The sequence below is a fragment of the Taudactylus pleione genome, unplaced genomic scaffold (genome assembly GCF_031769625.1).
Source record: "Taudactylus pleione unplaced genomic scaffold, aTauple2 ptg000201l, whole genome shotgun sequence".
Taxonomy (NCBI): domain Eukaryota; kingdom Metazoa; phylum Chordata; class Amphibia; order Anura; family Myobatrachidae; genus Taudactylus; species Taudactylus pleione.
This window is the reverse complement of record NW_028284603.1, coordinates 45,737,638-45,763,682: the sequence shown is the minus strand read 5'-3', so window position 1 is coordinate 45,763,682 and position 26,045 is coordinate 45,737,638. Positions and strand designations below refer to the sequence as shown.

The 26,045-nt window shown below is 46.7% G+C and overlaps 1 protein-coding gene and 1 pseudogene across 1 annotated transcript; one reads left to right on the top strand and one right to left on the bottom strand.

The window, feature by feature from the left end:
* Positions 1-8,208: 8,208 nt before the first annotated feature.
* Positions 8,209-9,138, bottom strand: LOC148518354 (E3 SUMO-protein ligase ZBED1-like). The gene has a single exon (XM_088477445.1). It carries the CDS (start codon positions 9,136-9,138, stop codon positions 8,209-8,211), a length of 930 nt encoding a protein of 309 aa, XP_088333571.1.
* Positions 9,139-11,864: 2,726 nt separating this feature from the next.
* LOC148518353 (uncharacterized) lies at positions 11,865-21,837 on the top strand (annotated as a pseudogene).
* Positions 21,838-26,045: the final 4,208 nt, after the last annotated feature.

Here is a 26,045-nt window from a genome sequence, read left to right as displayed (position 1 = left end):
AGACTTGCAGTGTGTGACTACGTAATGTACTTTGACGTATGCGCGGTGCAAGTTAGACGCATGCGCAGTGGCAAAAAATGGCTCCATTTCTGAAAACACCAGCATAGCGCTCAACTCTGAATCAGGCCCATAGTGACTAACACCAGTGGCGGCTCTAGGCACGGGCTAGCTCCATTTCTGAGCTTGCCATAGGCTGGCTGCAGTGGGAAAGCCCGCAACCCCACCCTCTCACTGGCGTTATTAGGTAAGCGCTCAGGGGGAGGGAAGGGGCGTGGCTATGCAGCACAGTACGGCGCTGGGCACATGGATGCCTAGCACCGGTCCTGACTGACACGTTGTTGATGATAATACTTTATGTGACATTAAACCTTTAAATATTCCAAGTTCTACCAAAGCCAAACAGATGACACAAAATAGTAATATGTTCCTGCTTTCATAGCCAACAGCAAGGCACATGCTAAATAATTAAAAACCTAGAGCTCAATGTTCAATGATTCTTCTTTAATGACATTAATATTATTTAATATTACAAACATGGAATGAAGTTCTGCTCTCAATCTTTCATTTGCCAGAGGATACAATTAAATTTTATAAAAGGATGCTTTTTTTCTTCTTCCAATTAAATAATGTCATTGGCTATGCGGCATTTCGGCCTCCTTTGGCTCCTGATTGCTATTTGATTAAAGTGTTAAAAGGTTGTTTAGGAGTCTATTATGCAAGACTATTCATTTATTATCTCTCACCACCCAAACCTCCTCAGCTATCACAGATATGTCCTTTTGCTATTGTAGGTCAGAATATTATTATTATGCAAATGTTGTGCGCAGTGTCCAACTTCTTCCTGAGCTTTATTGCCCTTTTTATATCACACCAGTGCAACACAATATCAGATAGTAGATATTAATTCCAGCCATTAAATGTACTGTACATTTTATGTTACTGTAATATAACTATCTGATGTGCAGGTAAAACAGATATGTCAACCTTAAAAAGGTTCTTTAATTAAAGAATACAATTTGTAACCACTTATAACAATTGCTATAGTGTCATTTACATATCTCTATATGCTGTGAAGATTAAGTGAGACTTTTGGATCCTATTGTTCTAAACTGATTTTCCTCCAGTCGACTCACTTGCCCTGCATGCAAGATTAATGTTGAGTACAGATTTCATTTATTTGAATTAGAACTTGTTGTTTTCAAGAGCATTAATCCTGTGCATCTAGTGTTTCTGTGGTTTCGTTGCAATGTGCAAAATGTTACAACAATGAGACAGGCATGGTCTCCGAGATAGAAGGAGGCAAAAGAAATATCCGAAAGAATATTCCGCATATGACAATGATACATTATAAAGGAAGATTCCTTATTATAAAAATATTATGGGGTCTATTTACTAAGCATTGTTAGGAGACAGAGTGAAAAGTGATAAGGTGCCAGCCAATCAGCTCCCAACTGTCATTTTTCAAACACAGCCTGTGAGATGACAGTTGAGAGCTGATTGGCTGGCACCTTATCACTTTCTTATCACTTTTCACTCTGTCTCCTAACACTGCTTAGTCAATAGACCCCTATATGTTTTGGAAGATTTTTATTATCAAAGCACATTAGCCTTGGCCAAAAGGGGCTTCATTTTGAGTTATTCAGTCTAACAAGTAGGGATGTGCGCCGGACCATTTTTGCCGGATTTGGAATTGGTTCTAATTCGTCGTCCGGCTTTGGATTTGGATTTGCCAAACTGCGGTGACTGGCTTTGGATTTGGATTTGGATTTGGATTTTTTTACAAAAATTGACAAAAAAAGCTAAAATCACATAAATTGGTCTTTTTTTTCTTCCTAGAGTATTATTAACCTCAATAACATTAATTTCCAGTCAATTTAGACCAGTGTTGGCTAACCTTGACACTCCAGCTGTTGTGGAACTATATATCCCAGCATGCCCTGCCACAGTTTTAGCATGCCCTAATAGCAAAACTGTAGCAGTGCATGCTGGGTTATGTAGTTCCATAACAGCTGGAGTGTCAAGGTTAGCCAACACTGATTTAGACCATATCACACCTTATAATATTGTTTTCAACATTATTGGCCAAAGGTTGCAGTGAGCTGACTGGTTACTAAGCGACAAAGCAGCGGCACAACGACACAGACATCACAGTATAAAGCACATCTATGACACATTGCCACACAGCAGTGGCAGAAATTAAAAGTAGTGCACCCACCCAGTGGGGTACGGCCAGCAGAATCACAGTTCTTGTTTACATAGTGGGCTACGGCCCAAAGAGTCACAGTTCACAATCTTATTCACATTACACCGCACATAGGGCCTGATTCACATTACACCATAAAGTAGTGTCTCTTATTTATGTTACGACACACAGTAGTGCCCCTTTTACACAATGCCCACAGTAGTGACCCTTTTACACAATGCCCACAATAGTGCCCCTTTTACACAATGCCCACAGTAGCGGTGTCCCTTACACAATGCCCCCAGCAGTGGTGGCCTCTATGCAGTCCCCTTAGTAGAAGGGTCCCCTATGCAGTGCCCCCAGTAGAATGCCCCCCAGTAGTATTCCCCGCATTAGCAGGCCCCCCCCAGTAGTATGCCCCCCATTAGCAGGCCACCCAGTAGTATGCCCCCCATTAGCAGGCCCCCCCAGTAGTATGCCCCCCATTAGCAGCCCCCCCAGTAGTATGGCCCCCCCAGTAGTATGGCCCCCCCAGTAGTAAGCTGCCCCAGTAGCAGGCCCCCCCCAGTAGTAGGCTGCCCCAGTAGTAGCCCCCCTGTAGTATGGCCCCCCCTGTAGTATGCCCCCCCAGTAGTAGTAAGCCCCTCCCCAGTAGTATGCCCCCCCCAGTAGTAGTAAGCCCCTCCCAGTAGTATGGCCCCCCCAGTAGCAGGCCCCTCAGTAGTATGGCCCCCCCAGTAGCAGACCCCCCCAGTAGCAGACCCCCCAGTAGTATAGCCCCCACCAGTAGCAGGCCCCTCAGTAGTATGGACGCCCAGTAGCAGACCCCCCCAGTAGCAGACCCCCCCAGTAGTATAGCCCCCCCAGTAGTATAGCCCCCCCCAGTAGCAGGCCCCTCAGTAGTATGGACCCCCAGTAGCAGACCCCCCCCAGTAGTATAGCCCCCCAGTAGCAGACCCCCCCAGTAGTATAGCCCCCCCCAGTAGCAGGCCCCCCCAGTAGTATGGCCCCCCCCGCATCCCCAGTAGCAGACCCCCCCCCAGTAGCGCCCTCGGCCCTTGCACAAGTAAAAAAAAAAAACTTACCTGTATCCCCGCTCCCGCGCCGTCCGCTCTGCTGTCACACGCTGAGGAGGGAGCCGGAAGACGGAGCTCATGTGTGAGCTCCAGCCGGCTCCCTCCGTGCAGCAGCCAATGAGAGTCTGTGTGACTCTCATTGGCTGCTGTAACAAACACACAGCTGCCGCTGGCGGCTGTGTGTTTGTGTCTGTGTAGGGCAGAGCGCTCTGCCCTACACAATAGGAGCCCTGATGTCGGATTCTCTAGTGAGAATCCGACATCAGGCGGCCGCCGTTCGGCCCCGAACGGGGATCCGAGTCAGGCGGTGAACACCCGAACAGGGTTCGGGTGGACTCGGATCCCCAATGTTCGGAGCTGTTCGGATTCCACAGAATCCGAACCGCTCATCTCTACTAACAAGTAGTAGCAACTCCTACCCGTGGTCTTCCAGCGGATGCCACTGGGCTGACCGCCTGAGCAGCACCGTGTAATTAGATGCAGGAGGTGGGAAAAATTAGACTTGCGCATGCGCACAACCCCCGGCTTCTAGGGACTGCATCGGCTGCAGCCCCTTACAGCACATTATGGCTGCCAGGTATCTTTGCGTATGCCTACCCCCCCTTCTCCCCCACGGCTTCTTAGGAACTGTATAGGCTGCAACCCCTAGAAGCATTAGAGCTGGCAGAGAGGCAGGAAGGTGGCTTCCCATTGGAAGCACCATCTGCCAATCAAAGTCCAGACTGCCTATCCAGGATGTGATTAGCAGATAGTGCTACCAATGGGCCACTATGTAAAATTTGTCACTGCTAACAAGTCTTAAAAATAATAAAAAAGGAAAGATATGATATAATTTGCTCACTGGTCGGCATTGCTTTGCTAATGTGTACAGATGAACTCTCTTGTCGCCTCTGCAGATAAAATAGTAGTGTGGCTCTCTCAAAATTCTCACTACAGTGCACATTTGGAGCGAGAAAGATGGTCAGCGCAGCCGAATCGCCCAGGACTGGCATGCTGAGAGGGGCTATTTGGCATGACTTGAGCAACAGTATATGAGGACACATCTGTATTTCTATTTACTCTGTAATTATTGTAAGTAGATATGAACTGGAACAGGTGGGACAGGAATACTTACTGTAGATTACATTTTAAGCAGCCAAAAGGCTATTTTTATTCCCTAATTTATATAAGCAGCAGAACTGACTTGTCTCGCTTGTGTATGCTTGCTAGTTAAAGTGTAACTTGACTTTTTAAGTTTATTGTCAGCAGGCCCGAGTACTGAGGAGGGCATGGCCAAAGCTGGGGGGCCTCGGCAGTTGCACAGGAGGGCATTTGTACCCTTCAGCAACATTTGTCCCCATTGGCAGAGCTGCAAGGATGATCTGACCTTCTGTCACACATGATCCACTAAAAATACATTGTCAAATTTCTCCTCTTAAAGCCCTCCACCATTTTAACTCATCTCACCCAAGCAGGACTGTCAAGAGCTTAACGGGGTTGGGGTACTGGTGGTGTGGCCAAATTTGGGAGATGTGGCCACACCCCCTTCCCCCAAAAAATAAAACAATACTATGCGCACCGCCATGCTGAAAGGGGGACAGTTGTCCACCTCAGCAGAGCTGCAAAAAGGGGGACAAAGGAAAATCAAACTTGGAAGTGGCTGTTTACATATAAACACATCAAAGCCATACTTGCTGACCTTTTGGCTGGCTCCTCCAGAAAATTACGCGATTGCATCTGTGATAACCCATTAAGGATCTCATTTATGTGGACTTTTATGTGCTGCCCTGTGCTGGGGAATGTTCTGGATCTGCAGTGTGGAGGGACTCTAGGACCCAGGAGCAGCCAACTGTGAGCAGCACTACACAGCTCAGGATTGAAAGTAAAACCGTGGAAGTAGGCATGTGCAAAGTGATTCATTGAAATGAGCTGAGACACATGGCTCAGCTCAGTGGAGTGTGTCGACTCAGTGTCTCGGCACACGGCTCTTTTGGAATGCAGAGTGCACTGCATGAGTGTAGAGACTGCTGGCAGTGCTGGGAATCAGGGAGGGACTGATCCAGACCTCTGGGAGTGGATCAGCTGCTCTTTTGCATTGATTGTTGATATACTAACAGTCCTGAGTCAGTGTTATTTTGGTATATTATTAATAATCTAATCAATGCATACTTGTTGATCGCAGATGTGCAAGTGTGCAGAATGGGTCCTGGGTAGTCGCACACAAACCCTTAAATGCCTCTGCCTGATTGACATTCAGAGGCATATAAGGAACGGTGCGGGGTCGGCTGCCATTCCCTCAAATGGGGGTGTGTACGCCCCATTTTCCGGGAGTGGCTAGCCCAGAATCTGCGTTGATAAACGCAGTGTCCTGGGCTTGCAAGCCGGCCAGCCTGTGTAAGCTGGGGCTTACTCAGCTGGCTGGAGGCCCAGCGCCATCCACTATAGGGACCATCGACCACCAATGGTCGCGATGGTGATCCCAGCCTGTGACGTCCATCACAGTGCTGGGATCGCAAATGCAGCAGGGAGTGTCATACACCTCCTGCTGCATTTGTATTATTGCAAGGATCGCAATTACAAAGCTGCCTGCTTGCATACATCATATATCTATAGCCTGCATACAGCTTTGCAACTGTGATCCTTTATTAATCAGGCTTTTCATTTGCATATTTTCTCTGGCTGAGGAAAGAACATGTAACAGCCATGAAATATACATATCATTCAGTCCTGGAACTGAACCAAATAAAATAGCAAAATGCTAAATCCCTCATGATACATCTATCGGTAAACAGGATCTCCTCCTCCTCTGGTGTGATTGCAGATAGCAGCAGGTCTCTATCCCAGGGAAGGGGGAAGAACAGGGTAGCACAGCACACTGAGCAGGAGGCTCATATAGACACAGGGTCATGTGGGAAAGGACACTGGGCCTGATTCAATACCGTACGCAACTGCAATTACGCATGCAATTGGCTGATTGTTGCGTACTGCGCATGTGTATGCAAAGCATTGCGTGTGCGAAAACTAGCCATTGCGATTGGAACTGCGATCGCAGTGACTACACAGACCCATTACGGAGTGATTATCAGGAAGTACGGTTTGTGGGTGGTAACGGAGGGGTGGTCAGGTGAATGCAGGCATGCCAGTGCGTTTCAACGCCGTTGCAGGGGCGTGCATATATTAGCCACTGCGATGGCCTACGCAGCCTGAGGCCTGATAGCGTGCATAGACGTTGGCAATTTCTGAGTAAGGTCAGAGCTTGTGCAAGTGTGCGTGAGGCTGCGATGGTACTCGCTGTTACCGATGGTTTCGCAGTCTTGCTAAACATTACGGATGTGTGTAAGGTAAAGTGGGTGTCCTTATGTTGTACAGTGTATGGCATTATGATCGCAATGGATTAGCATACTATTGCAGTTAAACTGCGTGCGTAATCGCTAGTGCATTCGCAGTTGCATTCCGTAGTGAATCAGGCCCACTGACCAAACACATACCGATTTGTTGCATTACCAGTGCACACAAGAACATGGATATGACAGCTGCAGCCACATGTGCACACCTATAGGAAGCTAAGCACATACTCTGCACATTACACACTTACCTGGCACACACGTTCCCTCTTAGTGCCTAACCCTAATACTCCACCCCACAGCGTAACCCTAACCAGCCCCGACATGCTTACATTCGGGATGCTAACAGTCTGAATTCTGGTGGCATTGTGAGTGGTGTCGGCATTTCAGTGCCGGGATCTCGACTGCCCAGCATCCCGAACGTCAGTATGCTGACTACATCCCCTGCATAATATGGATTATTATAAGTAGTACCAGCAACATCATGTTAACTAGCATACTTAATATAGCATTTCTTTCTCATTTTAGGTCTATATTATAAATAAATCACAATACTACAAATGTATTAAGATTAAGAAAATACAGCACACACGTATCTTTCTGAGAGAAAACTTGTTATTAAACGGAATGTTATTTCACATTGTGATCAAACAATTTACTTTAAATTGAAATTCAAAAACATTATTTTTGAAACTTTTTCACTTGAGAGTCGAGTACGCCTTTCTGTTACAGTTTGTCCCTGCTTTGAAAAGATGCGCTCACATGGTACAGAAGTAGCCATTATGCAGAGGCGTCGTTTCATCAGGTCAAAAAGAGTCGGAAAAATCACTCTGTTTTCTTTCCACCAAAGTAGCGGGTTCTCTACCCTGGGCAAAAAGGGCATCCTCATTAATTTATCGAACTCAATAATGCTTGCTGCTCGAGAATTCTCTGCATGAGTTTGGACTAGGCCTCCTACAGACATGTCAAAATCTTCCCATACAGAGCTGGAAGGTGTGGAAGTTCCAAGATCTTCTGTGGCCGGCAGAATACATTGAGCTATTGGTGGCCTAGGCTCTTGGTCTTCATTTCATCCACATATTGCGCAACATTTATTAATGACGGTTTCCTTGGTCTCTTTAAAGCGACGGTCATCTTTGGAGAATCCATGTTCTCTGAATCTAGGATCCAGTAAAGTCGATTCCCATACGATGGTCAGATCCTGATATTTTTTTAGTAGACAGTCCGACACTTCCTCTGTAAGTTTGGTAACTAGAGCAAGGACAGTTTCGCTATCAAAGACAGTGTTCTTCAGCCAGAGACAGTGGCTTAGCAAGCCTTTGCTAAGTAGGACAACTTTAGACAACATAACATTGTGCTCACTACTGATTTCCCTGGTGACCTCTTCAAAGCACCCAAGGATTTCAGATGACTTTTCAATAATATACCAGTCTTCGTTTGTCAAACGTTGAACTGAATCGGGATTCAATATAGCTAAGGCACTTTGTAGGGGCTCTTTTATTTTTTAAATCCTCTGTAACATTTCAAATGTAGAATTCCAACGTGTTGGACAATCTTGTTTTATTGTTAAAATGGGACATCCCATCTGCCTTTGTATGCTGTGCAACTTATCACTAGCCTGTGGACTTCATTTGAAATATCCCACCGTAGACTTCACTTTTGCCCTTATTCCACCTAGTGTTTCCAGACTTGCTTGCACAACTAAGTTCAAGCTGTGCGCAAAACATGGCACATGCCACCAATTGCAAAGCTGCACGGCTTTGACCATATTGGCCGCGTTGTCTGTTGTGCACGCCACAATTCTGTCATGTATGTTCCACTCCCTTGTAACTCTTTCCAACTCGCTGGCAATATTGTCAGACGTGTGTTTGCCAATAAATTTGAAAGACGATAAGAGGTATGATTTCAGACAGCAGTCCTTATCAATAAAATGTGCTGTCACAGCAAAATAATTTTCGTTCTTCAAAGAAGTCCACCCATCTGTAGTGAGAGCTATGTATATTGCATTGGGTTGAATCTCATTTTTAATTCCCTCCAATGTATTATCATAAAACTTATTTAATAAGCTATTGGATAGAGTTTTTCTGCTTGGTAGTTCATAATTTTTGTTAAGCATGGATAGTAATTTCTTAAATTCAGTACTCTCAACAACATTGAAAGGATGGTACTCTTTAACAACCATCCTTAAGACTTGTTCATCTATTTTAGAACGTTTGGCGGCAGATATTGGTTTGGTTGTAAATGTAGTGATTTTGCTTTGTTTTGAATTTGAAGAAGTAGATGCTACAACAAGCTGCCCAGGAGGAGCTGCTGATGAATTATCGTGTTGGTTGTTACCTTCATTTGAAGGATGTTCTTCATGAATTTCAATTGGTAATTGTAATGGCCTCGAACGACTTTCTGTTAGGTTAATAGTCGGATGTTTAACCCGTAGATGTCTTGTCATATTTGAAGTGGAAGACCCCTTGCCAGACAACACAGATGAGCATATGTTGCATTTAACTTTTTCCTTTGAGGGGCGAACAAAGTAATCCCATACCGGACTTTTTAATGCCATGATAATAATAGTACAGTATACTCACTGCACTCAGCGTGAAACTAAACAACTGTGCAAGTGCATGTGCAAAATTAACAATCAACTGCTGACTCTGAATGAGTGACTGTCTGACAGCACAGATCACTCTATATTCACTGTGACAGGCTGACAGCCAAGTAACTAAGCAAAGTAGCAAGGTTGTTTTCAGTAACAGTGTGACTAAGCAACCTTGCTACTTTGTGTTGCTTAGCTAATTGGCTACTTTGCAATTGTTTTAATTTTGTTTTGGCGGGTTTGGGCTTATAATAGCAACACTAAATTCACTGACTCCCAAGGGGTGTGTCACTGAGTATGCCATGTAGGGGCGCTGCTGGCTCCGAGTGAGTCATGAGTCAGCTCCGCCCCTTGTAGCCCCAGAGTGCTGTGATGATTCGTCTCTCGAGTCTTCACTGAGTCTGCAGCGCAGTGCACTGTCTCAGTCTCGAGTCAGTCACACAGGCAGCAGCAGTGATGATGAGCTGAGCAGTTAAGTATCACGACACACACTGCTGTTCCAAGCAACTTCCCTCCCAGAGGGGTGTCACCTTGGAGCACTGCCGCCCAATCACAGTGTGGCTGTGTGTGCACATACTGCACAGCACATAGCCACACATAGTGCACTATTGTCTGACTGCACTCCCCCTCCCCGGTAGCCGCGGTACCAGCCAGCTTTATCTAGCCACGCGGCATAGGCAGGCAGATTAACGTGCACTGACTCTCTATAGTCAGAGCACACACCCCCTGCAGCCGCGGAAGCGGCGTAAACTAGCAGGTGCGGCGGCATTGGCAGATTAACGTGCACTGACTCGGGTCAGTGCACATACACAAACCCCCTGTAGACGTGATAGCGGCGTGAACCGGTGGCCGCGGCAGGGCATGGGCAGGCAGTACGCACAGAGGATCAACATTGAACAAAACGCTGGCAGCCAGGATCATATCCATGAGGACACACCTGGGTCCTGAAGCCTCAGAGTCACTACAGTGAAGGTAATCATGACTGAGTGACTATGACACACTGTAATGTAAAACATCTGACTCTGTGTGACTGACTGAGAGAAGCTACTGACGGCTGTCTCGAAACACTAAACTTTGAATGACTCGAATCATCCGAACTTCCAAATGATTCGAGTCATTGTGTTGAGACAGCAACTCAGTAGCCATCTCTACAAGGAAGAGAGAGAGGAGCGTGACAGGAGCCGTGGTGTGTGCTGGAGAGTGCTGTGACTGAGGGCACAGAGAGCAGGGACCAGCAGCTGATCGGGGTGACTGTGAGGAGACCCCTTCCATGTAAGGCAGCAGGACAAGAGAAGCTGATAGGACACATATCTATTAAAGCTGCTGCAGCCCAAAGGAGAGGAGAGAGTGTGCATGCTGCAAAGACAAGTGCTGGCATCTGTACAGGTACCCCAAGCATTATAGCACATGTCACTTGAGAAGCACCACAGTAAAGACTGTGGGCCTGATTCAGAGCTGAACGCTCTGACCAGAGCGCTCGCTCTGAATCAGGGCCCTCCTACCTTTTTTTGGAGCGTCCTAATGGACGCTCGCATAGCTGTGGATTACCACCCACAGCTATAGCGAGCGTCCATGATGATGGTCGCGATGGTCTTGACCATCACGACCATCGGGCTTGCGACGGAGACCCTGCGGTAGGGTCTCGCTGCCCCAAGCCCTGGAGTGATTTTGGCTCTATCAGAGCCAAAATCACTCCCACTGACATCACTAGTGATGTCAGTGGCACCGGCTTGAGACGGTAGGCGAACGCCTCCGTCTGGCAGGCACGCCCCTGGCACGCCCACCAAAGGGGGTGTGCTGTCAATCAACATCGACAGCACGCCCCCTTTGGTGCGAGACCCGGAGCGATGGTGAGCCCGTTGCTCGCCGGGTCTTGCGCATGCGCACGACAGAGCTCCCTCCGTCGTGCGCATGCGCAGTGGGGAACATCGACCCGCTTGCGATCGTCCTGCCGCTCGCGAGCGGGTCTGAATGACCCCCTGAGATCAGCCAGCACATAGAAGTCTGTGATCTCAGGGCAGCCAGCATACTGCTGTACAGTGAGAGAAGCCTGCAGCAGGATATACAGCAGTAGTGCATAACACAGAAATGTGCAGTGGCCCCACAGGCAGAGACAGCGACGCCATTTTGGATACCAGTAATACAGTTCAGTGTCATCTATAAAGTTTGTGCACCAACAAAAGGCTGTACAGTGAATTCTGAGTACTCACAGGGACATTGTGCTCTCTATTGAATTTATAGTTGAACCATTAGAGATTCTGCCAACTACAACTGCAACTTGATATATTTAGTTTAACCACCTCTAATGCACAGAGGGAGCAGTTTGGCATTCATATGTTTAGCATGAGGTTTTATTAGAAGTATACAGTATGTATAGAGTGAACCCAAGCTTATTAATGTGATATCCTGTACCTATTGCATTGCAACAATATTGCATGTTCTAATGTTCATTTAGAATTGTCCTAGTAGATAGTGATTCAGAGTAATAAACCCCCATTTCTTTATATTGGTCTGGTTTCTGCGCTGGGTTCAGGGGGGTCTCCTGTCTCTCTGCTGTGATAGGAGGAGCCTGAAAGAGGAACTGCACTGATCCATGCCCAAGCAGGTTCCAAAAGAAAGCAGGTACGATCCACTCACTGACATCCCACCAAATTGGGGGTGTTACATTTTGGCGTCTACGAACAGGATCGACCATGGAACTTCAAATAGGCAACCCAGCTGTAGATGACAACAGGATCAGGGAAATGACTGACAGGGTTGCAGGACTCAACCAGTGGCTCACCGAGATGAGAAAGGAGATAAGAGACCTTAGACAGAAACGGGCTGTAACCAGACACGAGGAGTGGTATCCAGACCGCAGAGTGCAAAACAAACCCCGATGAGATGTTTCCAGAGAGACCGGTAGGCGAGTAATTAATCAATTCGACACTCGAGGGAGACCTATATGTCGACGATGCAGATAAAGCGGTCACATTGAGCGGAACTGCCGACAGCCCTCAAGAAGAGAAAGTGGTAGGTCCAATTGCAGTAAGACAGGACCAAGCTACATTGTTTAATGTACTGTATGCCATTGACGATAAGCGAATCATCCCAAGAAGACTTTTGGGTCATGTCGTGTGGTTCAGCGTGCCACGTGGTTACGGATTCATAAAAAGAACAGACACCAAAAGAAGAGTATATGTACATTATGAAGCCATTAAGAAGACCATCCCTGAAACGTGTTTCCGAAGCCTGAGAAGTGGCGAAATGGTCGAATTTGAATTGGCGAATGGAAAGAAAGGCATAAAAGCCGTTAATGTGACTGGTCCAGGTGGTGTTCCGGTACGAGGCAGCAAATTTGCAACAGATCGCAAGCAACATTGGCACTATCCATGTCACGGAGATACTCTAAGTAATACTCAGCAACATGATCAATACAGCGACGGTGGAGAAAGGACAAGAGCAGTTGAAAGTGCAACTGATAGACGGAACGATGATCTTCCACAGTCTTACCGGAGGTGTCGGCACCTACCATATCACCAGATGATACCAGCGGAAAACAGACAGCAAGATCCCAATGTCCCAGAGCAGAGTGAATCCTTGGGGCGAAGAGATGAACAGGACATGAAGGAACCTAGTGAAATGGTGCAACCGAGCATGCAGGATGTAGTTAGGCAGCAACCCCCTTCAGAGCCGGTACATGAGAGCAGACTGAAAGTGGAATGTACCAATTTCAGTATGGCTGACCCCAGTCAAGCAGATTCAAGTTCCACTGACCGGGAAAGGGACACTGAAAGGGTGATTCACATGGCCACAGCAGAGGGTTCGGAGCCCCTTAAACCCAGTAGCCCAGATTTTCTTATGTCACAGTCTGAATCTGATGTCCCTGTAGAAACCGCTAGTGTAGATAAAGAGGTTGTGACATATCTTTACCCAGAGAAATATGGCCCAGATAGTAAGTACACCACTATAAGTGGTGAGGAGTTCACGTTCATGTTGCAACAGGCTATATATAGGTTCAGGAAGAGTCACAAAGGTGTGTTACCTGCTCATTGTAGAGTCTAAACTGCTGTTTTCAACTTTGTATTGATTTGAATGTTATATTGTTGATTATGCAGTAATGTACAAGATACTGTTCTTTGCAAGTGTGTTTATTGCGTGAAGACACACAAGATTTTAGCGGGGGAGTGTGTGATACCCCATAAGGGTCTCATTTATGTGGACTTTTATGTGCTGCCCTGTGCTGGGGAATGTTCTGGATCTGCAGTGAGGAGGGACTCTAGGACCCAGGAGCAGTCAACTGTGAGCAGCACTACACAGCTCAGGATAGAAAGTAAAACCAAGGAAGAGAGAGAGGAGCGTGACAGGAGCCATGGTGTGTGCTGGAGAGTGCTGTGACTGAGGGCACAGAGGGCCTGATTCAGAGCCGGACGCTCTGACAAGAGCGCTCGCTCTGAATCAGCGCCCTCCTACCTAATATTGGAGCGACCTCCTGGCCGCTCGCATAGCTGTGGGTGACCACCCCAAGCATTATAGCATATGTCACGTGAGAAGCACCACAGTAAAGACTGAGGGCTTGATTCAGAGCCGCTCGTAAGCGGCCACTCATTCGGTCTGAGCGATGTTCGCACAACTGCGCATGCGTATGGGTCGTAATGCGCATGTGCAAACCAGTCATTGTGGTCAGAAATCGTGCACTCGCAAAACAGCTAATTTGATTTACAGAATGTACCGTTTGTAGGTGGTAACAGGGGAAGGTGCTTGAAAACGGGGGAGTAGAGATCCGAACGCAGGCGTGCCAAACGGTCAAAAGGGCGTTTAATGGGAGTGCATAATTAGTAAAGGAGCGTCATCGACCACGTCACTTGGTTGTCTTTTAGCCTGAACTGCTCACAGTGATAGCTGTAAGAAAAACCTACCACAAGCACTGCGAGCAGTTCAGATGCCTTTCGATTAGGGGTGAGCGGGTTCGGATTTCTGAAATCCGAACCCCCCCGAGCCCCTCCGATCCGAGTCCGATCCGAGTCAGGCTCGACTTTTCCCGCCTGACTCGGATCTGACATCGAGGCAAAACGTCATCATCCCGCCTTCCGAGTCTCGCGGGTTTTGGATCCTATATAAGGTACCCGCGTCGGCGCCATTTTCTCACTCGGCTGTGGACAGTGAAGAGGGAGGGTGGGAGTTAGTGCTGTGTAGTGTAGTGTAGTGTAGTGCTGCTGTTGTCCACTACTTCAAAGTCCATAGGGGCTGGCTGTGTTGTGCTGTGCTGCTGTTGTTAATAGGGGCTGTGTCCACTACTTCAAAGTCCATAGGGGCTGGCTGGACTGTGTTGTGCAGTCAGTTCCAAAGTCCTGTGCAGTGTCCCAGTCCTAAAGGGGTGCTGTAGTGTTGTCCAGGGGGTGCTCTGTCCATCAGGGGTGCTCCCCCCAAGTGCTAAAAAAATAATATATTTTCTGTGTTTGTGAATTGTGTGCGCAGTAGCCGCACGTGCATCAACAAAGTAGTGCCAAGCGTGCGCCTGTGTCATAAGTAAAGGGCCGGCTGGCTTGACCGTTAAGGGTGCTGTAACCCCCGAAAGTACACTCCAGTCCAAACCAAAAAAAAAATTATTTTCTGTGTTTGTGAATTGTGTGCGCAGTAGCCGCACGTGCATCAACAAAGTAGTGCCAAGCGTGCGCCTGTGTCATAAGTAAAGGGCCGGCTGGCTTGACCGTTAAGGGTGCTGTAACCCCCGAAAGTACACTCCAGTCCAAACCTAAAAAAAAATTATTTTCTGTGTTTGTGAATTGTGTGCGCAGTAGCCGCACGTGCATCAACAAAGTAGTGCCAAGAGTGCGCCTGTGTCATAAGTAAAGGGCCGGCTGGCTTGACCGTTAAAGGGTGCTGTAACCCCCGAAAGTACACTCCAGTCCAAACCAAAAAAAAATTATTTTCTGTGTTTGTGAATTGTGTGCGCAGTAGCCGCACGTGCATCAACAAAGTAGTGCCAAGCGTGCGCCTGTGTCATAAGTAAAGGGCCGGCTGGCTTGACCGTTAAAGGGTGCTGTAACCCCTGAAAGTACACTCCAGTCCAAACCAAAAAAAAATTATTTTCTGTGTTTGTGAATTGTGTGCGCAGTAGCCGCACGTGCATCAACAAAGTAGTGCCAAGCGTGCGCCTGTGTCATAAGTAAAGGGCCGGCTGGCTTGACCGTTAAGGGTGCTGTAACTCCCGAAAGTACACTCCAGTCCAAACCTAAAAAAAAATTATTTTCTGTGTTTGTGAATTGTGTGCGCAGTAGCCGCACGTGCATCAACAAAGTAGTGCCAAGCGTGCGCCTGTGTCATAAGTAAAGGGCCGGCTGGCTTGACCGTTAAAGGGTGCTGTAACCCCCGAAAGTACACTCCAGTCCAAACCAAAAAAAAATTATTTTCTGTGTTTGTGAATTGTGTGCGCAGTAGCCGCACGTGCATCAACAAAGTAGTGCCAAGCGTGCGCCTGTGTCATAAGTAAAGGGCCGGCTGGCTTGACCGTTAAAGGGTGCTGTAACCCCCAAAGTACACTCCAGTCCAAACCAAAAAAAAATTATTTTCTGTGTTTGTGAATTGTGTGCGCAGTAGCCGCACGTGCATCAACAAAGTAGTGCCAAGAGTGCGCCTGTGTCATAAGTAAAGGGCCGGCTGGCTTGACCGTTAAAGGGTGCTGTAACCCACAAAGTACACTCCAGTCCGAACCAAAAAAAAATTTATTTTCTGTGTTTAGCCGCACGTATATATCAAATCGATATAACATAAATGGAGGACCAAACTTTCTCCGATAAAAATAAAATAGAGAAAGATCAAGAACCACTTCCTCCTAGTGCTGAAGCTGCTGCCACTAGTCATGACATAGACGATAACATGCCATCAACGTCGTCTGCCAAGGCCGATGCCCAATGTCATAGTAGAGGGCACATACAATCCCAAATGGCAAAGTTCAGGAAAATGACCTTGAAAAAGACATTTAAATCAGCTGAAGAGAAACGTAAACTTGCCAATATGCCATTTACGACACGGAGTGGCAAGGAACGGCTAAGGTCGATCCCTAGTATGTTCATGACTAGTGGTTCAGCTTCACATGACGATGGAAGCACTCCTCCCACTAAAAAAATCAAAAGAGTTAAGCTGGCAAAAGCACAGCGAAGAACTGTGCTTTCTAAGAAGATATCACAAATCCCCAAAGAGAGTCCAAGTGTGGTGGTGGTTGCGATGCCTGACCTTCCCAGCACTGGACGGGAAGAGGTGGCTCTTTCCACCATTTGCACGCCCCCTGCAAGTGCTGAAAGGAGCACCCACAGTCCACTTGCTGATATGCAAATTGAAGATGTCACTGTTGAAGTACAACAGGATGAGGATACTGGTGTAGCTGGCGCTGAGGAGGAAGTTGGCGAGGAGGATTCTGATGGTGATGTGGTTTGTTTAAATCAGGCTCCGGGGGAGACAGTTGTTGTCCGTGGGATGAAAAAGCCCATCACGGTCATGCCTGGGCAGAAGACCAAACATTCCACCTCTTTGGTCTGGCAATATTTCTATCCAAATCCGGACAACAACTGTCTTGCCATATGTACCATATGTAAAGGTGAAATAAGTAGGGGTAGGGACGTCAACCACCTAGGAACATCCTCCCTTATACGGCACCTGCAGCGCGTTCATAAAAAGTTACTGTCAAGTTCAGAAACTTTGGCTCAGACCGTAAGCAGTCCAGGGACACCTAAATCCCGTTGTCCTGTTGTATCCAAGCGCCTGCAAACCACACCGTCAACTCCCTCCTCGTCAATTTCCTCCTTAGTCAGGATCGGAAGTAGTCCTGCAGGCCATATCACTGGCATGACTGACTCTCCTATCCGGGATTCCTCCGGAGGATCCAGCATTGCTACGCCTACTGCTGCCGCTGCTGCTGTTGCTGCTGCTGCTGGGAGTCGTTCATCATCCCAGAGAGGAAGTAGGAACACCACTACTTTTACTAAACAATTGACCCTCCAACAGTCCTTAGCGAGGAGGATGAAGTACGACAGCAGTCATCCTGAAGCAAAACGTATAACTGAGGCCTTGACTGCTATGTTGGTGTTAGACGTGCGTCCGGTATCCGCCATTAGTGCAGTGGGATTTAGACAATTGATGGAGGTAGTGTGTCCCCGGTTCCAAATCCCGTCTAGATTCCACTTCACTAGGCAGGCGATACCGAGACTGTACAGAAACGTCAGAAAAAGTGTCCTCAGTGTCCTGAAAAATGCCGTTGTACACAATGTCCACTTAACCACGGACATGTGGACAAGTGGAACAGGGCAGACTAAGGACTATATGACTGTGACAGCCCACTGGGTAGATGTATCACCTTACGCAGCAACAGCAGCAGCGTCACCAGTAGCAGCATCTCAGAAACGCCAGCTCGTTACAAGGCAGGCTACGCTGTGTATCACCGGTTTCAGTAAGAGGCACACCGCCGACAACCTCTTAGAGAAACTGAGGGAAATCATCGCCCAGTGGCTTACCCCACTTAGACTCTCCTGGGGATTTGTGATATCTGACAACGCCACCAATATTGTGCGGGCATTACATCTGGGCAAATTCCAGCACGTCCCATGTTTTGCTCACACAATAAACTTGGTGGTGCAGAATTTTCTGAAAAGCGACAGGGGCGTGCAGGAGACGCTTTGGGTGGCCCGAAAAATTTCTGGCCACTTTCGCCATTCAGCGACTGCGTGCCGAAGACTGGAGCGCCAGCAAACACTCTTGAACCTGCCCCGCCATCACCTGAAGCAAGAGGTTGTGACGCGGTGGAACTCAACCCTCTATATGCTTCAGAGGATGGAGGAGCAGCAAAAGGCCATACAAGCCTATACATCCACCTATGACATAGGCAAAGGAGGGGGTATGCACCTGACTCAAGCGCAGTGGAGAATGATTTCCGTGTTGTGCAAGGTTCTTCAGCCCTTCGAACTTGCCACACGTGAAGTCAGTTCAGACACTGCCAGCTTGAGTCAGGTCATTCCCCTCATCAGGCTTTTGCAGAAGCAGCTGGAGAAAGTGAAGGAGGAGCTAAGACGGAGCGATTCCGCTCGGCATGTGGGACTTGTGGATGAAGCCCTTCATTCGCTTTGCCAGGATTCCAGGGTGGTCAATCTGTTGAAATCAGACCACTACATTTTGGCCACCGTGCTCGATCCTAGGTTTAAAGCCTATGTGGTGTCTCTCTTTCCGGCCGACACAAGCCTGCAGAGGTGCAAAGACCTGCTGGTGAACACACTGTCAGCTGAAGCGGAACGTGACACGTCAACGGCTCCTTCTTCATTTTCTCCCGCAACTGGGGCTGCCAGGAAAAAACTTAGGTATCCTAAGCAACCCGCTGGCGGTGATGCAGGGCAGGCAGGACCAAGTTTGGACATCTGGTCCGGACTGAAGGACCTGGCAACAATTTCTGACATGTCTACTGTCACTGCATATGATACTGTCACCATTGACAGAATGGTGGAGGATTACATCGGTGACAGCATCCAAGTAGGCATGTCAGACAGTCCATACCTGTACTGGCAGGAAAAAGAGGCAATTTGGAGGCCCCTGTACAAACTGGCTCTATTTTACCTGAGTTGCCCCCCCTCCAGTGTGTACTCCGAAAGAGTGTTTAGTGCAGCCGGGAACCTTGTCAGCGAAAGGCGTAGGAGGTTGCTTCCACAGAATGTGGAGAAGATGATGTTCATCAAAATGAATTATCAGCTCTTCCAGGGAGACCAGCCTCCAGAAGGTACAGAGGGACCTGTGGTGGTGGATTCAAGTGGGGACGAGTTAATACTTTGTGAGGATGAGGATGTACACACTGAAGAGGGTGAGGAATCGGTGGATGAGGAGGATGAGGATGACATCTTGCCTCCGTAGAGCCAGTTTGTGCAGGGACACATTAATTGCCAGCTTGTTTTGTGGGGGCCCAAACGAACCAATCATTTCAGCCACAGTTGTGTGGCAGACCCTGGCGCTGAAATGATTGATTTGTTAAAGTGTGCATGTCCTGTTTATACAACATAAGGGTGGGTGGGAGGGCCCAAGGACAATTCCATCTTGCACCTCTTTTTTTCTTTGCATTATGTACAGTTTGGGGCCTAGTTTTTCTAACTGCCATCCTGCCTGCCACTGCAGTGTCACTCCTAGATGGGTCACGTGTTTGTGCCGCCCACTCGTGTCGCTTAGCATAGTCATCCAGCTACCTCGGTGCAACCTTTTGGACATAAAAACACTATTGTGAGGTGTGAGGTGTTCAGAATAGACTGGAAATGAGTGGAAATTAAGGTTATTGAGGTTAATAATAGCATAGGAGCAGAAAAACCTACAAATTCTGTGATTTTAGCTGTTTTTATGCTTTTTTTAAAAAAAATACAGATCCAAAACACAAAACCCAGAACCCAAAACACGGAAGGGTGGTTTTGGCAAAACCAATCCAGATCCAAAACACGAAGAAAGATCCAGATCCAAAACCAAAACACAAAACACGAAAAGTGGCCGATGCACACCCCTACTTTCGATGTACCCGATTAATCTAATAAATACCGGAGATGATGTGTGTTGCGAACGGCAAAGGGGCGTCTTTACAAAATAGCGAGCGCATTTTTCGTTCGCTTGCTCAGACATAGAGGCGTCAACAAACCGCAAAGAGCGAGCGCTCATTTTAAATAGCCGGCCCTTATTTTGGAGCGACCGTCCGCAAATAGCGTCCGGCTCTGAATCAGGCCCTGAGATCAGTCAGCACATAGAAGTATACAGTATGTATAGAGCGAACCTAAGCTTATTAAGGTGATATCCTGTACCTTTTGCATTGCAAAAATATTGAATGTTCTAATGTTCATTTAGAATTGTCCTAGTAGATAGTGATTCAGAGTAATAAACCCCCATTTCTTTATATTGTTCTGGTTTCTGCGCTGGGTTCAGGGGGGTATCCTGCCTCTCTGCTGTGATAGGAGGAGCCTGAAAGAGGAACTGCACTGCACAGCGCCTCCCTCCCCGGTGCGCAAAACTGTTTTTTTTTTTTCAAGGGGGCGTGGCCATGCCTGCAATTAGGCAACACCCCCCCTCTGTACCTGGGCCCGGCAGAGCTCTCTACAGCCCTGGATTGGATCTATGTGCAAATACAAGCAGAAGTAGGGACATTCTGGGACTTATTCTGAGTCGGTCATAGCCGCATCCGATCTGCATCTTTTGACGGTCTTGCATCTGCGAGATTATGCAAACATCACTACAAAGCCCTTTCCTGGTGTACATCCATGCACCTGAATGTGCAGGGACTGAGATTCCCAATGTCAACATCCATAGATGCTGAAATACATTGGTCGCACAAGCAAAATGTATGACCTATGTAAGCTGTTGAGCATCTACTTTCACCAACATACCTATGACACTCCTAGAACACGCCCATAGGTCAGACCATCTCAGTGCATACATTACATCACCTTTCTGTTACTGCCCAGGAATGCACATGTTTAGCACATTGCTGAGATTGTGTCTACCGTACACTACTCTGACTCTATGCGCAAGTATCTGGATGCATACTCAGCATGACATAGGCATATGCAGAAGAAAATTATTGCTCCACTGAATCTGACATCAGCAGTGTGCACCAATCAGAATCAGGCTCTTTAGGGTCTATTTACTAAGCAGTGTTAGGAGACAGAGTGAAAAGTGATAAGAAAGTGATAAGGTGCCAGCCAATCAGCTCCCAACTGTCATCTCACAGGCTGTGTTTGAAAAATGACAGCTGGGAGCTGATTGGCTGGCACCTTATCACTTTCTTATCACTTCTCACTCTGGGCTCTATTTACTACAATCCGCATTGGTAATGCAGATTGTAGTGTGATATTACCGAGTGAATTCGCATTGCGAATTCAGGCAATATCACAGGGATTTACTACATATCCCTTGCAGGGACAGAGCTTGCGATAAAGCTCTATCCCTGCTAATCCCCTTCGGAGCCTTATCACGGTATTTTCGCAAAAAATACCGTGATTAAGTGCCCGCGCATGCGCTGACCGTTCGCCGCAGCTAGCCCCCCTCCGGTGCTAAGCCCCGCCACCCGGCGCTAACCCCCCGCGACCCCCCCTCCCTTTCTTACACTTACCTGCATGCACCAGGCCTCCGGTGATGTTCTCCATTCCTCCGGTCAGGTGATCTCCCATACTACACAGTGTGCAAGCGGCTGGTGTGGAGTGATCACTGACAGGGGTATTCGCTACCAGAGGGCCCACCGGAAACTGGAGACATTGATGCATAGGTTCCTCCTGATCAGCAACAACGTTCCTATCCACATTCCACAACCTTCTGCCCACTTCTTATGGTACATATAAACGGGACGATTGTTATTTTACTTTCCACTCAGTTATAGTGGAGTCTGTGCTTTATGTATGTACCATTTTACATGGTTTTGTCCCAATAAATTCCATACTCTTGAATCATTTTGGACAAAGAACTTTTTTTGATTGCCAAGAACCACCTACCATCCCGAATACAAAGATACCTCGATAGGAACGCATTGTTTATTAAGGATTTGAGTCGTGGAATCAAGACTCCATATCAACAGAAATATTTAACAAGATTAGCATAATTCGCTGTGTATTTTCTTTTTATCTTTTAATGACAGTTCCAATCAAGAAGGACTTTCGTATGGTCTTGGAAGACAGCGCTTATTGAACCACCCGTTTTGTTTTTATTTCAAGGTTTAGAGTTGTGGTGCACTCTGGGTGTGTGACTGAGCTGCAGTCTGGAGGGCGCAGGTTGCCTCTACAACATTGTATTTTGATAAGTGATACTTAGGGGTTGGAGTAGATATACCATGCGGTCGTTTGACACTGCACAATCCTGTGAACAACTGCATTACGGGCCTGATTCAGACCCGCTCGCGAGCGCTGAGCACTCACAAGCGGGTCGATGTTGCCCAAGTGCGCATGCGCACGACGGAGGCGGCTCCGGCATGCGCATGCGCGAGACCCGAATAATGATGGCCAAGCCGTCGTTAAGGGTCTCGCACCAAAGGGGGCGTGCTGTTGATGGTGATTGACAGCACGCCTCCTTGGTGGGCATGCCGGGGGCGTGGCTGCTCAGATGGAGGCATTCCCATGGGAACGCCTACCGTCTGGGGCCGGCCCCACTGACATCACTAGTGATGTCAGTGGGAGTGCTTTTGGCTCTGATAGAGCCAAAAGCACTCCAAGGCTTGCGGCAGCGAGACCCTACCGCAAAGGTCTCGTCGCAAGCCCGATGGTCGCGATGGTCTTGACCAACGCGACCATCATTTTGGCCGCTCGCTATAGCTGTGGGTGGTTACACACAGCTATGCGAGCAGCCAGTAGGCCGCTCCAAAAAGTAGGAGTGATGGCCCTGATTCAGAGCGAGCGCTCTGTTAGAGCGTCCGGCTCTGAATCAGGGCCTATATGTCGTTCACCAGCCGCATCAACAACCATGGGGTTGTTCATCAAATTGACAGATTAAGCAGCATGTATGCTAAATCTGTCAATGCGTTGAATGACCCCATGGGAGCGTGCATGGTCGCTCATAGTGGGTACACACTTGCTGATGTGGATATGTCTAGTGTGTACCCACCATAAGATGTTTAAAGCCAGCGGATGAGCAGAAACAGCACAGGTGGTCAGTAAGTGAAAGCATCCAAACATTTCTTAGTCAAATATGAAAAACAAAAGAATAAATAGTATGACTAAATATGAAAGAAGAAAGTCTTGTGGAAGAGACGAGGATATACAGTAGCTGCTGTAAGTCTTCGTGCCAAATGGCTAAGGAGAGGAAAGACAGCGCTGAGCTCTCTCCAAAACCCCACTTGCTCAAGGATTAAGTTAACATAACCAATATGGTCACATAAATCACTCTGACAAAGGTACTATCCAGGGCCGGATCAAGCACTGTGGGGGCCCCTGGGCAACAAACATGTGGAGGCCTCTATCAATAAAAGTTCTATATATATATATATCCAAAATAAACAGTGGCACTCGCAGGACTTGTCATCAGCAATATGGACGGTGTACTAACACCAAATCACCAGCACTGTATCCTTATGGGTCATTGATCCATAAGGATACAATGCTGGTGTTTTGGTGTTAGTTCACCGTCCGTATTGCTGATGACAAGTCCTGTGAGTGCCACTGTTTATTTTGGATGTGTTACACTTTGTGGCTGAAGGAACCGAGGCAAGCTGTAGTTTGGATACCATTGAGTGCCGGCCTGCTCTGGTTGTTTTATATATATATATATATATATATATATACACGCATATATATATTATATATACACATATAGTAGTTGTGACCCTTCTGCAATGCCCGCAGTAGTTGTACCCCTTCTGCAATGCCCCCTGTAGTTGTGCCCCTTCTACAATGCCCAAAATAGTTGTACCCCTTCTGCAATGCCCCCTGTCACCCTGCCTTTAATCCGGCCCTGGTACTATCTGCCAGCTCTCTAATGAAATGGTGTCTTGTGAGATTATGCTTAGAACTACCATTATGTTTAGTACTAGAAGAAAAGTCTACTGCACCTCTTGTGTCGCATGCTACTGTATGTTAATGATATAATCTAAACTAAGAAAACCTAACTCACATAAAGGCTCTTTCAGCCATAATGCTTATTCAGCTGTTTCTGCAAGAGCCATATACTCTGCCTCGGTAGTGGCATGCCAGGCAGGTGGTTAAGGAACTTTTCCCTTGTAAGTATCTGAGGATGCATTTAATGGCTATCCAGTATTTTATTCCTGGGTTGATTGCAAATTGGCTGACCTGGCTGACAGCAGGAGTGATGTCTGCTTTTGTTCCAGTGCTTGCAGACATTGTAGTTACAACCATTTCCTCAATTTCTGCCTCTGATGTTGGACACACATCTTTTGAGATTTTCACTCTTTTGTGAATTGGATTTCCTGACCGGCTTGACATCGGTCATTGCAAACTTGTTGAGCATCACCTCAATGTACAGTAGCCTTTTTTATCTATAGTAACAGTCCCAGCAGGTTTTCTATGATTTCAGACCAAGCAATTTGTCTATTGGCCCAAGGTCTTTGAGTTTCTACTTGTCACTTAGTAAGAACTTGATATCAGCTATTTGTTTTTTTTTGTCATGCAAGCACTAGATCGTCTACATTAACAAGCATGATGAATAAGCTCTTTACTCACTCCTTTTATTCCGTATCATTGCAGCCTTTTTATCTTGGTGTTGTCTACCTTCACACACTGGTGCCTGGGCCCATTACCTATTGGCAGATCCTCCGATGGTTGTTGGTGGTAGTGGTGTGCGATGGAGGTCAATCCAGGGAATTGGCATTAACCGGTAGAAGCAGTGAGCAGGATAACACAGGGTTAACAGCATACAACAGGTACAGGATGTATGGATATCCAGTTGCAGCCAGGGGCATATAAGGGTATGCTGGGTGTTGTCATGAACCTGTGTATGCACACACTGTAATGCCTATATATGCAGTGGTGGCTGCGAGATAAACGTCTAATACACAGCGGTGCTGATATACTGTAGTGTAGATTCAGGTTGTAATAAGGCCTCCGTTATTGAGGGAATACTCAGAGGCACATTGGATCTGGAGGACGGAGCTAGAGAGAAAGACGCATGGGGAGCCGCGCATACACAGTAGGTAGGTCAGAGGTCGTGCCTCCTGGTCTTAGTGTCCAGCAGTTATGGAGAGAAGAGACAGTGCTGAGCAGTTTCTCCAACACAAGTCTGTACATTAATGCTACCCTTGCCTTGTCCAAGTACCGCCACACTCACTGGCATAATGACTGCCTTCCTTTGTGCTTTAATGACTTCATGGGACATTCATTATATCCCTGGTTTGAAAAGCTATTGTATTCCTGGTTTGAAAAGCTATGTATGCATGGGACATTCATTGTCAGCTGAACAAAAATTTATATTTAAAATATTCCATTAAGTCAAATTATTTATTTTATAATTATCTTCAAACTTTTAATGGTTGAATAATTTATAGAGTTGAAGATATATAATTATCTGAAAAACAAATAATTAGCTTTACATCTCCCTGTAGAAGTTGCACAATTAAAGCAAATGTCAGCTTGCAAGTTATTGTCGAAGCAATAATTACACTTAGGAATAATATCAAGACAAAAACTATTTTAAAATAAATATATTTCCTGACTAGGTAATGTCAGAACGAATGACATTTACCCCTCCTTGAAGTTCTGAAAAATAAAATAAAATAGAAATTCACTAAACATTCCTTTCCCCTATATTTACGTTTTCCATTTTCATTTCCTTACACTGTGTAAATGTCCCCTCCCACATCTGGAACTCGCCACCCAGCTCCAAGTTGTGGAGATGGCAGCTGGAGACATTGCCTCTGTGTGCGCCTGGCTGAAGTTCTGCCCGCATATTTTAGTGCAAGATATATTTTATTAAATTTGTCAAAGAAAAATAGAAACAATACTTATATTTGAGAACAGTATCAGGGCCATCATCAAAAAAACACAGCTCAAAATACAAATACACTGGAAAAAATATAAAACTCTGTAATAGATATCACAAGTGCCTTCATGAAACAGCAAAAAGACCCACGACTATGATTCAAATATTACACAAAAACTAAATATTAAAATAAAAGAAACATCAAGACAGTAGGGTAAGGAGGTGGGGTGGGGGAGGGAGAAAGGAAAAAATTTAAATAGAGCAGAAAAAGAGAAAGCTCCAGATCAAGTGGTGCACTCTCACGTCCACCAGAGCCAATTAGAAAAGAAATAGGGTGAAGGTAGAGCTACAATACAATACAACCTTGCAGCCAGTTACCAGGAGCCACATTCTACTACAATTTAGGTCAAACCCAGGAAATTTAGGGGCGAACAGAAGATATTTTTGAAGGTCACAGAGTCTCTGAAATCCAT